The 12732-nt window shown below is 46.3% G+C and overlaps 2 protein-coding genes across 3 annotated transcripts; one reads left to right on the forward strand and one right to left on the reverse strand.

Annotated features, from left to right (window-relative positions):
- Positions 1-7400: 7400 nt before the first annotated feature.
- Positions 7401-8877, forward strand: LOC123090605 (uncharacterized N-acetyltransferase p20). The gene is made up of 2 exons (XM_044511921.1): positions 7401-8299; positions 8403-8877. The coding sequence occupies exon 1, from the start codon at positions 7496-7498 to the stop codon at positions 8081-8083; it is 588 nt and encodes a 195-aa protein (XP_044367856.1). The 5' UTR covers positions 7401-7495; the 3' UTR covers positions 8084-8299; positions 8403-8877.
- Positions 8878-9587: 710 nt separating this feature from the next.
- On the reverse strand, positions 9588-12522 carry LOC123090607 (FCS-Like Zinc finger 8). 2 transcript variants are annotated; one of them, XM_044511923.1, is made up of 3 exons: positions 12109-12521; positions 11197-11995; positions 9588-9952 (listed from the first exon to the last, which is right to left on the reverse strand). In XM_044511923.1, the coding sequence occupies exons 2-3, from the start codon at positions 11964-11966 to the stop codon at positions 9874-9876; spliced, it is 849 nt and encodes a 282-aa protein (XP_044367858.1). In that variant the 5' UTR covers positions 11967-11995; positions 12109-12521; the 3' UTR covers positions 9588-9873. The 2 variants fall into 2 exon arrangements, with proteins under 2 accessions (XP_044367858.1, XP_044367857.1); XM_044511922.1 differs by having other exon boundaries at positions 11197-12522.
- Positions 12523-12732: the final 210 nt, after the last annotated feature.

The raw sequence follows: 12732 nt of genomic DNA on the forward strand, positions 1-12732 counted from the left end.
TGTAGCGGAGTTTAGGCGAAGCCCTGCTGATGTAGTTCATCAAGATCGTCACCACGCCGTCGTGCTGACGAAACTCTTCCCCGACACTTTGCTGGATCGGAGTCCGGGGATCGTCATCGAGCTGAACGTGTGCTCGAACTCGGAGGTGCCGTAGTTTCGGTGCTTGATCGGTTGGATCGAGAAGACGTACGACTACTTCCTCTACGTCGTGTCATCGCTTCCGCAGTCGGTCTGCGTTGGGTACGTAGACAATACTCTCCCCTCGTTGCTATGCACCACATGATCTTGCGTGTGCGTAGGAAAATTTTTGAAATTACTACGAAACCCAACAGTGGCACCCGAGCCTAGGTTATTGATGTTGATGTTATATGCACGAGTAGAACACAAGTGAGTTGTGGACGATACAAGTCATACTGCCTACCAGCATGTCATACTTTGGTTCGGCGGTATTGTTGGACGAGACGACCCAGACCAACCTTACGCGTACGCTTACGCGAGACCGGTTCCCTCGACGTGCTTTGCACAGAGATGGCTTGCGGGCGACTGTCTCTCCAACTTTAGTTGAACCAAGTATGGCTACGCCCGGTCCTTGCGAAGGTTAAAACGGAGTCTATTTGACAAACTATCGTTGTGGTTTTGATGCGTAGGTGAGATTGGTTCTTACTTAAGCCCGTAGCAGCCACGTAAAACATGCAACAACAAAGTAGAGGACGTCTAACTTGTTTTTGCAGGGCATGTTGTGATGTGATATGGTCAAGGCATGATGCTAAATTTTATTGTATGAGATGATCATGTTTTGTAACCAAGTTATCGGCAACTGGCAGGAGCCATATGGTTGTCGCTTTATTGTATGCAATGCAATCGCGATGTAATGCTTTACTTTATTACTAAACGGTAGTGATAGTCGTGAAAGCATAAGATTGGCAAGACGACAACGATGCTACGATGGAGATCAAGGTGTCGCGCCGGTGACGATGGTGATCATGACGGTGTTTCGGAGATGGAGATCACAAGCACAAGATGATGATGGCCATATCATATCACTTATATTGATTGCATGTGATGTTTATCTTTTTATGAATCTTATCTTGCTTTGATTGACGGTAGCATTATAAGATGATCTCTCACTAAATTATCAAGAAGTGTTCTCCCTGAGTATGCACCGTTGCCAAAGTTCGTCGTGCCCAGACACCACGTGATGATCGGGTGTGATAAGCTCTACGTCCATCTACAACGGGTGCAAGCCAGTTTTTGCACACACAGAATACTCAGGTTAAACTTGACGAGCCTAGCATATGCAGATATGGCCTCGGAACACGGAGACCGAAAGGTCGAGCGTGAATCATATAGTAGATATGATCAACATAAACGATGTTCACCATTGAAAACTACTCCATCTCACGTGATGATCGGTCATGGTTTAGTTGATTTGGATCACGTAATCACATAGAAGATTAGAGGGATGTCTATCTAAGTGGGAGTTCTTAAGTAATATGATTATTGAACTTAAATTTATCATGAACTTAGTACCTGATAGTATCTTGCTTGTTTATGTTGATTGTAGATAGATGGCTCGTGCTGTTGTTCCATTGAATTTTAATGCGTTCCTTGAGAAAGCAAGGTTGAAAGATGATGGTAGCAATTACACGGACTGGGTCCGTAACTTGAGGATTATCCTCATTGCTGCACAGAAGAATTACGTCCTAGAAGCACCGCTGGGTGCCAGGCCTGCTGCTGGAGCAACGCCAGATGTTATGAACGTCTGGCAGAGCAAAGCTGATGACTACTCGATAGTTCAGTGTGCCATGCTTTACGGCTTAGAATCGGGACTTCAACGACGTTTTGAACGTCATGGAGCATATGAGATGTTCCAGGAGTTGAAGTTAATATTTCAAGCAAATGCCCGGATTGAGAGATATGAAGTCTCCAATAAGTTCTATAGCTGCAAGATGGAGGAGAACAGTTCTGTCAGTGAGCATATACTCAAAATGTCTGGGTATAATAATCACTTGATTCAATTGGGAGTTAATCTTCCGGATGATTGCGTCATCGACAGAATTCTCCAATCACTGCCACCAAGCTATAAGAGCTTCGTGATGAACTATAATATGCAAGGGATGAACAAGACTATTCCCGAGCTCTTCGCAATGCTGAAAGCTGCGGAGGTAGAAATCAAGAAGGAGCATCAAGTGTTGATGGTTAACAAAACCACTAGTTTCAAGAAAAAGGGAAAAGGGAAGAAGAAGGGGAACTTCAAGAAGAACGGCAAGCAAGTTGCTGCTCAAGAGAAGAAACCCAAGTCTGGACCTAAACCTGAAACTGAGTGCTTCTACTGCAAGCAGACTGGTCACTGGAAACGGAACTGCCCCAAGTATTTGGCGGATAAGAAGGATGGCAAGGTGAACAAAGGTATATGTGATATACATGTTATTGATGTGTACCTTACTGGAGCTCGCAGTAGCACCTGGGTATTTGATACTGGTTCCGTTGCTAATATTTGCAACTCGAAACAGGGACTACGGAATAAGCGAGCACTGGCAAAGGACGAGGTGACGATGCGCGTGGGAAACGGTTCCAAAGTCGATGTGATCGCGGTCGGCACACTACCTCTACATCTACCTTCGGGATTAATATTAGACCTAAATAATTGTTATTTGGTGCCAGCGTTGAGCATGAACATTATATCTGGATCTTGTTTAATGCGAGACGGTTATTCATTTAAATCAGAGAATAATGGTTGTTCTATTTATATGAGTAATATCTTTTATGGTCATGCACCCTTAAAGTGTGGTCTATTCTTATTAGATCTCGATAGTAGTTATACACATATTCATAATGTTGAAACCAAAAGATGCAGAGTTGATAATGAAAGTGCAACTTATTCGTGGCACTGTCGTTTAGGTCATATCGGTATAAAGCGCATGAAAAAACTCCATACTGATGGACTTTTGGAACCACTTGATTATGAATTGCTTGGTACTTGCGAACCGTGCCTCATGGGTAAGATGACTAAAACACCGTTCTCCGGTTCTATGGAGAGAGCAACATATTTAAAAGTGAAGGGGGTTTTCTGGAATGTTAGAGGCATTGGGCAAGATCACAAAAAAAGATACATTAGAGAAATGGTCATAGACCATAAGTTGGATTTTGTGGGGATCTCTGAGACAATCAAGCAAGATTTCACAAAAAATGAATTGCATAATATGTGTGGGGAAAAAAACTATCATTGGTGTTGGAATCCCCCTAGAGGAATGTCAGGGGGAATCCTGGTGGGCATTAATAAGGATCTGTTTGAAGTTGAGCACATAGAAAAAGGACAATATTTCCTTAGAGTCTTGGTCTTTGACAAAAATATTAAAATGCACTGGAATTTAGTTACAATTTATGGGGATGCGCAAAAGGAAGGCAAAACTGGTTTCCTTGCTGAATTAGCTAGACTATATCATGATAACCCTTTGCCCTGTTTGGTTGGAGGAGACTTTAACATTATCAGAAACCATAAAGAAAAAAACAAACCTATGGCAAATGAACAATGGTCCTTTATGTTTAATGTTATTATTGAATAAGCAGGGCTTAGAGAGCTTCTTTTGAATGGAAGACAGTACACTTGGGCTAATAACCAAGAGGATCCCACTTATGAGAAGCTGGATAGGGTGCTGATGTGTCCTGCATGGGAGGAAAAATATCCCTTTGCCATTTTACAAGCTTGGGCTAGGGAGATCTCTGATCATACTCCTCTGTTCCTAGATACAGGGGAAGCACAACTGACCAAATATATTTTCAGATATGAAAATGGTTGGTTTTTGAGAGAGGGCTTTAAGGAACTGATATTTAAAACATGGAATCGTAGGTATAGCGGAGATGTGTTGGACAGATGGCAATTTAGGATGAGGGAATTGAGGAAAAAAGCTAAGGGGTGGAATAAAAATATGGATGCTTGGTATAGGAAAATTAAAATAGAAATTATTAAGGAATTGGATGATATTGATAAGAGAGCAGAGAGAATGGGACTGACTGCTGCAGAAAGAACTGAGCAAAAAGAGCTTAGAATGCAGCTGAAAAGAATTATGACACAAGAAGAAATGAAGTGGTTGCAGAGATTTAAAGACAAAGAAATAAAAGATGGAGATGGAAATACTAGATACTATCATGCAAGAGTGAATGGGAGGAGGAGAAAAAACAGGATAATTTCCCTAGAACAAGATGAAGGGATCATAGAAGGAAAGGATAACCTGATGGAATATATTACTAACTTTTATAAAAATCTGTTTGGACATCCTGAGGATTCTGACATATCATTGAGGGATATGGAAATGGATAAAATATCTGCCCAAGACAAAGAGGAATTATTATCCCCTTTTTCCTTGGATGAAATTCATAAAGTAGTGTTTGGTATGAAAAGAAACAAAAGCCCTGGACCAGATGGATACCCTGCTGATTTTTATCAGGATTTTTGGGAGTTGGTTAAGTGGGACCTTAAAGCTTTAGTTGAGGGATTTGCCAGGGGTGATATTAACATTGCCAGGATTAACTATGGCATTATTACCCTTGTCCCTAAAACAAATGATGCCAAGCAAATACAAAAGTTCAGGCCTATATGCCTGCTTAATGTGAGTTTCAAAATTATTACAAAAGTCCTGATGAATAGGTTGACAAAATGTGTTGCGCCTGTCATTTCCAGAACGCAGACTGCATTCATTAAAGGGAGATACATTATGGAGGGAGTTGTCATACTTCATGAAGCTTTGCACACTTTTCATAAAGATAAAGAAGATGCGTTGGTATTTAAAGTAGATTTTGAAAAAGCCTATGACAAAATTAAGTGGCCCTTTGTTATTCAGATGCTTAGACAAAAAGGCTTCCCTGATAAATGGTGTGAAAATATCATCCAATTAAGTGGCCCTTTGTTATTCAGATGCTTAGACAAGATTAGACAGTACGAAAATAGGATCACCCCAACTTCTAATTTTTCTTGAGGTTCTAAAATGACTCTCATGCTTAAACTTAGACTACTGAGCTACATATGCAGTTATGTACTATACATGAATGGATAGCAATCATAGATTAGCAGAAGTGGGAGATGAAGCAGATATGAAAGCCGAAGTGGGCAATAGGTCGTCTACCGGCGCCGGCTTGCACTTGCAGGGGACCAGCCACCGCGGAACTACTGGCCCACCTGGGCAGGGCAGGGCGCAGCTCAGTCGCACTCACAGGGTGGTGGGAGCTGCCGACGAGCGAGATGGAGATGAAAGCACCGGGCGCGGAGGTTGCGACGGATGATTGCCACGGCCGCCAATCTGGTGGAGACGAGTTCCGCACCTCCGCGTCGGCCTTCGTCCCGCGCCCAGCGACCATGCCGACCTCGAGCGGATCCTCGGGCACTTCGGCGATCGATTCAACGAGGATGAGCTGAGAAGAGTGGGGAGAGGGCGAGACCTCGCGACGGCGGTGGGACGAAGAGGAGGGGCGGCCGGAGGAGGTAGAGAGAGAGTTCTGGGCTTCTGGCCACCATGGAATAGGGAGCAAGGGAGATAGTGAAGGGATAAGGGTGGGGAAGGTAGGTGACGAGGCGAGGAGAACTGAGAGGGGCGTTCGGTGTGTCCTTTTTTCTTCCTTTTCTTTTTTGAGTTGGGTTTTTAGCCCTTTTGGTCAAGTCAGATATAGCATCCCGTGTTGTCCGATTCATTTTTTTATCAATAGCCTTTTTGGTCATTTGGTTTGTATTTAGCGTCTGACTTTGTCCAATTCTTTTTTATCAGGTGTGACCAGTTTGACTACGTGGGTGCAATCATTTTACATAGACAAAAAGGGTTAAAAAAGTATCCAGTCAAAATTATTTTGAAAGTTTTATAAAACTATTAAGATTTTTATCGGTATTTGTTACTGAACATATCAAAATTTCATAATCATTCAACTTGTGGTCTCTAGATGTTTAATTTCATGGAGTACCTAATGAGAGCTATTTTGTCCGACACTCATATTTTGCTATATAGGATGACTCATTGCCAGCCATATAAAGGTTCTGATTTTGAATTATGTCAAGTTCACTTCAATTTTAATTATACTTACATTTTCTTCAACATTATTTTTGTTGTTAATTTTGAAATTTATGCCATGAATTTGTTTTTTTTAGTTCTACAAGTATTTGGTAAGACATCTGAACAATTTTATGTTTGGCAGTGAGTGTTTTTTGCAAGTGTTAAGGGTCATCAAAAAATATTTTATGATACTAAGACTTGAATTGGATTATATAACGCTAACACTTATGTAACATTTTCACTCTTTACAATACCTAAAATGAGGAGAGAAACTATGAAATCCTTGTCGAAGACCTCCAATTTCTAAAAGGATGACCTTCGTATTTTCTTGATTTTACCACCTACTTGCAAGTTGGAAGCTGTGTTCAAGCATATTTGTTGTAGGCTGGACCCTGGACGTGCAGAGCATCTTGCCTTGTGCATCAGAATGTGTGTCTTCTTTCAAGGAAATCAGCAACATATTCAAGTGTCCCGTCAAGATTGTGGTGCATTGGAGAAGACACCAGTGAGATATTTGGCGGTGGTGCAGATTTTCTTTAGAAATATTTTGCTTGCTTAGATGAACCAGAGTTGGAGGCCTTGCTGGATGATATTGGGGAATTGGACATTTGAGTTAAAGATATGAAAAATGAATCAACAAAACTGAAATTCATGTGATGTTATTTTGTCATGTCATTTACCTCTCTTGTTACTTTGGAACCCTATTAGCTGATTATGTAATTTTAGTATGTTACATGAACTTTCTGAGTTATGAATTACTGTGTTATGCAATTGAATTGTAATGTTTTTTCGTGATTTATTTGCTGATTTGCATGTTCAGAATGTGGAGAAATAGATGAATTGAATGATATTTCCGCTTCCATACGTTAATTGTAACAGTAAAAGTAACAATATGTATGCCTTTGTTGCATGTAAAAGAGTATCATTTATGTGTTAATGAAGACGTGCGTTGCACGTGCAAGCTTACTAGTAGAATTAAAATGTAGAGTTTTCTGTTCATTCGTATTTCTCGGTCTTTTATAGATTTTGGAAGAGTGGGGTAGCTATGTTTGAATCAAAATTTGTAGTACTAATAAATCATTTGGTATCATTATTTTCAATTTTTGTATATGAACAAATTGGATACTGGCTTCAATCCGTATTACTTGTCGGCCAAACGGATATATCTAGAAAGGGTAACCTTGTTTCTATCAGACCAACAAAGGGAGGAACCAGTGGAAACCAGCGCCCTCACACGTGTCAGTGTACCATTGGACCAGAAATCCAACCTAGACCAAATGAAAAATCAGTCAGACTGATTAAAAAAATATTCACCGGGGGCATGCATTTCCCGTCTGTCAGTCTGAAGCACTCTGGAGTCGATTCAAAACCGCGGCGAGTAGCTTCTTTGTCCGGTCAAGATCGCCGGCTCATCCACACATAAATAATACACCCACGCCACAAAGGGGAGAGGAAGCATGGAGCACCAGCGACGGGAGCCGGCGCCGGAGACGGAGGTCACCCTGCGCGAGTTCACCGAGGCCGACGCGGAGGCGCTCTTCGCGTGGGCGTCGGACCCGCGCGTGGTCCTCTTCCAGCGCCGCGAGGCCTACGCGCGCGTCGACGAGGCCCGCCGCTACATCCGCGACCACGTCCTCCCGCACCCGTGGTACCGCGCCATCTGCCTCGGCGCCGTGGCGGTGGGATCCATCTCCGTCAAGCCCTGCGGCCCCGCGGGGGAGGAGGAGGGCGCGTCGTCGTCGAGGGCGTCCCTGGGCTACCGCGTCGCGCACGGCTACTGGGGCCGCGGCATCGCGACGCGCGCGGTGGGGATGGCCGCGGCGGCGGCGTTCGCGGAGTGGCTGTGGCTGGCGCGGCTGGAGGCGGTGGCCGACGTGGAGAACCCGGCGTCGCAGCGGGTGCTGGAGAAGGCCGGGTTCGTGAGGGAGGGCCTGCTCCGGCGCTACGTCGTGCTCAAGGGCCGGCCCAGGGACATGGTCATGTTCAGCGTCGTCCGCTCGGATCGGGCGCCAAAATTACGAGTGACAGAACCATTTTTGAATTGAATAAGGAGTAGGTGTCGTTGGCTGCTCTGATTGACTCGTACGTAAATTCTCAATCGCCAAAGATCACAATCATACTACACTAGCAGAGGCAGGCGGGGAGCGATGGACCTTGACGACGGCGACGCGCGGCGGCAAAAGGAGGCGGAGGGCCCGGTGGTGTCGCTCCGGCCGCTGGGCCACTGGGGCCGCGGCGTCGCCTCCGCCGCCATCAGGATGGTAACCCACTACTGCTAGCTGGTAACGCTGGCGGCGGAGCTCCGGTCCGGGAGTCCAGCCTGGCGGTTGACTGACTTGGTGTGTTCTTGACGGACGCGCGCAGGTGGTTGGGAGGGTGTTCGAGGATCTGCCGGGGCTGGGGAGGCTGGAGGCGGTGACGGACGTCGGGAACGCGCGGTCGCAGCGGGCGCTGGAGAAGGCCGGGTTCCACAGGGAAGGGGTGCTGCGCAGCTACATCGTCCGCCCCGGCGCCGGCGCCGGCGAGGCCGTGGACGCCGCGGTGTACAGCTTCTTGTCGTCCGACCCTCGTCCACCGCTCGCGTGATCCTCGCGCCCGATGTTTCGCTCGCTCGCCACTTTGTGTCGTGTAAGCCTCCACTGTAAATAACAAGTTCAAATCCCCCCTAAAATAAAAATAAAAAAAATAACAAGTTCAAATCTGAAGCCGTGATGATTGCCAGTATGTAATGTAGTCTGATCATGTTTGCTGAAGGAGTTCCATCAGCAGCAGAGACCTGCTTGGGAACATTCCCATACAAAAATGCTTCAGTCTTCAACTTTAGAACCTATGAACAATCAGATGCAGTGACCTGCCAGGTTAATAAAACCTATCAGGGGTCAAAAGCTGAGATTAACCCCTTAGCCCATGATTCCTCGGGGGTCAAAAGCAGTACCAGCAGCACCAATAATGCAGTAGTAACAGCAACCAAAAGACAAAGAAAAGATGGATACCCAACAACAACAGCAGTACAAGCAGAACTCACTCACCCATGAATAATGGCATGACAATCATAATTCATAATCATGTTTGGCCCAGCACCAGCAGTGCACCCACCGATTTTTTTACAAAAACAGTGTGATGATTAGGAGCTGTATGTTGAGCTCTCATTATGCCGGTCCGGGCTGCTGCATTTCATTTTATTACTAGTACAAGTGATGATCGGCCCCCATCGCATGGGCCATGGCAAAACACACAAACCTGTGAATCTTTTTCAAGATGGCTACTTTTGGCCCCCCTGAATCACTGAACAAGGTGCAGTTGGTTTCAGTTCCATCTTCCCTTTTTGATGAATAAGCAAGCAAGGCAAAGCAAAGTGTTTGATGGTGATTGAAAAAAAGACCCAGAAAATTTGATGATTGATCCAGTGGATATGTCAAAAGGGCCATGCGGATGATTTTGCTTTCCCAATAGTTTAGTGAACACAATTTCTTTCAGAGTGCATTCTGGGACAAATGCCTCCATGTCACCTCTAAATCTAATAGCCAAAATTTGATTTGCAGCACAGGGTAGGATAGAACACTGGCATCGAATTTCATTTCGTTTAACTAGAACGTCGAACATCTTTCAGTGATTCAGAGGGCAAAGGTCTTTTAATCCGCGGCAAAAGACCAAAAATCATTCTGTTCTCCATGACCAAAAATCATCATCCAGCACGTCTTGCAAAGTCGAGAAGAAACTAAAAATGGAAAATAATAATTCCCATCTCGGTTATTCAGGGCCATCATGCATGCCTTCTCCTCCACTGAAATGAAATTCTCTTGTGAAACACACCGTCCCTCGCCCGTTTAGCTAGCTAGCGCAGGTTGTCCACCGCCTCGTCGAAGATCATTTCCCGGTACCGGCACTCGTCGCTGCAGAATGCTCTGCCACCCCTGAAGAAAGAAAGAAAGAAAAGGACCAATTATATTATATCGCAGAAATGTGCCAATAATGCCAACTGATGAGTGAGTTATTAAAAAAAAGCACATAGCTTTTGGGGGCATTTGATGTTCATGTTATGCTCTTTGTGCAAAGCAAAGCGCGGGCACAAATAAAACTGCTCTGATCGAGAAGATAGCATCTGAAATCGTGAGGCCGGCTAAAAGTTTTTGAGCGCATCTCCAGGTTCGAGTTTATCACTTCAATCCATGAACAAAGACATGGCACAGATCCCTTTCCTATCAAACCAAACTCAACTCAGTATAATCTTTTGGCATAAGGCTGTCAAACTAGCAAGCATATAGTATGCGATTTTTATGTTTTTGTATTTGCAATGACGATGATAGCTGGACCGGGTCATGGTCAGGAGTAGGCTTGGGACAGGGACCTGGTTTAGCATTTAGCAACATCATCAATTAGGATGCCAAATAGTTTAATCCCTAGGAAGTTGTTGTTAACATAATCCCCCAGGGGACCCAACATTAGGATAATGAGCTTCTTTTGCATAGTTTTCTACGTGAAAGCGATATGATGCGGAATCAAAACAACCCCCTTGGATTGGAGGGAAACATTTTATTTTGTTCGCACCAAACAAGGCCTACTCTATCTACTAAATAAGCTCCAATAATGAAGAAGAATCAGACCCATCCACGAAGATATATTATTGGCATAGTATAAAACTGTCATGATCTTGATGAAGTACAGTGCAGATGTATTATGTTGATACTGCTAGTATATATCAACAATCGTCGAGTTGATGATTACATACATAAAACTTGCAATGATGAAGCACTCCATGTCAAATACTAGCAGTAAATACAAACCGAGAATTTGATGTCAGTGCATGATTTTATCCCTCCCTTGCCTTCCATCTACTCTGCATCTGATGCATACTACTAGTTGTGACAGTATATTCAGAAATTACATTCTGCTCCATGATGTGAATGCACATCTAGCAGATCACGCATGCTGTCAAAATGAATATATCCAAGCTTTGAGATCATCTTATATTTAGCATGAACAGACCATTCGCACATATCATTATCATTATATAAGCAGAGCAAGCAGCAGAAACAGCCACATCAATCAATCATCGACATATATGCAGTGTCTATAAACCATATTTGGTACAAGAAAATTAGTAAAATGGCGAGTAAATTTTTCAAGAGATCCGCATACATACAGAGAGAAAGCTCACCGATGGATGAAGGTATCATTGGCATGCCCTGCAAGTTGCCTGCGGCATGCATGGCAAGAGCTCAAGGAACCGCTCGCCGGCACGGCGTCGCCGCCCGGTCCGCTGTCCGCCTTGTCGACGAGCGCATCCCCGCAGCTCTCGACTATGCAGTCGTCGAAGATGTGCCTGGTCCTCGGGTTGGGGCCGCGGGAGATGACGCACGTGTAGTCCTCCGACATGGCCGCTTCCCCGGGGGCGACGCCGGCGGCGAACACCCGGGCGGTGGGCGAGCTCACGACCTCCGGCAGGAACCTCCTGGCCGGGGAGAGCACGGCGTCCCGGTTCTTGACGCCGAACTCTATCGGGGAGGACACCAGCTCCGCGGCCCTGCCGGACGGGACCTGGATCCTGAGCTGCGAGCCGAACACCACCTTGCGGCCGCCGGCCTTGGCGCCGCCGTGCTCCCGGAGCACGTCGGCGAGGCCGACGCTTGCCGGCTCCGGAGCAGCCATCTCCATGTGCGCCTTCCTGAGGCTTCTCTCCGAGAGGAAGGGCGGCAGGGCGGAGCAGCAGAAGTGCTTGGTCTCGAGAATGGAGGTGGGGCTCATGGAGGAGGACGGCCCCTGCTCCGCGCCGTCCAGGAACCCGGCCTGCGGCAGCGCCATGTACGGCGTCGGGGAAGTAGAAGAAGACTGAGCAGCGGCGGCGGCGAGGGGCTCAGGTTGAGGCATCAGACCTCCTCCGCCCCCGCCTCCGGCACCAACCGCTCTCCTCGATCTGTTGCGCAGCATCCCCTCGGGCGGACGGACGGACGGAGCACCTGTGGAGCAGGCAGGCCATGACCAAGGACCAACCATGGAAAAGACGGCAACTGCCGCGCAAGCTTTTGTTGTGTAGCTTTAAAGAATAATCAGCGACGGGCCAAAAGCTCACCGGAAAGCAACGTCCTCGGACGGCCGGATCGAGCCGAAACCGCTGCTCCAACTACAATGGCCGCCGCCGCTCCCAGCGCATTCGCCTCGATCCAGGCTCTGCCAGGGACCAGAGTCTCGTTCTTAAGTCGAGCGGGGCGCGAGGTGGAAGACGAGCAGGGCAGTTGTGGGCAAGGAAATGCTTGCCGAGGTAGGTGGCCGAGGAGAACCAGGAGAGGAGAGCACAAAATCCGCCGGAAACCGCCCACGGATGAGCACTCGGCCGCCGCGAAAACCGCCGGAAAGCCGTCGGGCTTGGCTTGCGGTTGCTGGTAGTGGGTCTGTGTATTTATACGGGTGGGGGGCGCGGAGTCTCCCGATCCATTTTTACCCCGGGGAAGTGGCAGCTCCTCCCACGGCCACGGCCACGGGGAAGAGAAGAGGAGGCCCTTATTTGAGATAAAATAAATAAATCGGGCACACTGGCAGAGAGGGACCTGTGGCATACTAGCTCGGAGAACAATAATTGATCATCTTATTTGTTGAATTTTTATTTGCAACGAGTGATACTAGTAACTGTAACTGATGCGATCTTTGATGATGGCAGTGTAGTGTTTTAACTCGGGGAGGAGCACTACAGTTGAGT

The sequence above is a fragment of the Triticum aestivum genome, chromosome 4B (genome assembly GCF_018294505.1).
Source record: "Triticum aestivum cultivar Chinese Spring chromosome 4B, IWGSC CS RefSeq v2.1, whole genome shotgun sequence".
Classification (NCBI taxonomy): Eukaryota; Viridiplantae; Streptophyta; class Magnoliopsida; order Poales; family Poaceae; genus Triticum; species Triticum aestivum.

Excerpts from the sequence above, each read along its gene's own strand:
- LOC123090605 (XM_044511921.1), top strand. The coding sequence starts at position 7,496 with ATGGAGCACCAGCGACGGGAGCCGGCGCCGGAGACGGAGGTCACCCTG.
- LOC123090607 (XM_044511922.1), bottom strand. The coding sequence starts at position 12,032 with ATGGTTGGTCCTTGGTCATGGCCTGCCTGCTCCACAGGTGCTCCGTCC. Across the intron at positions 9,953-11,196 it reads AATGATACCTTCATCCATCG|GGGTGGCAGAGCATTCTGCA; the intron begins GTGAGCTTTCTC and ends TTCTTTCTTCAG.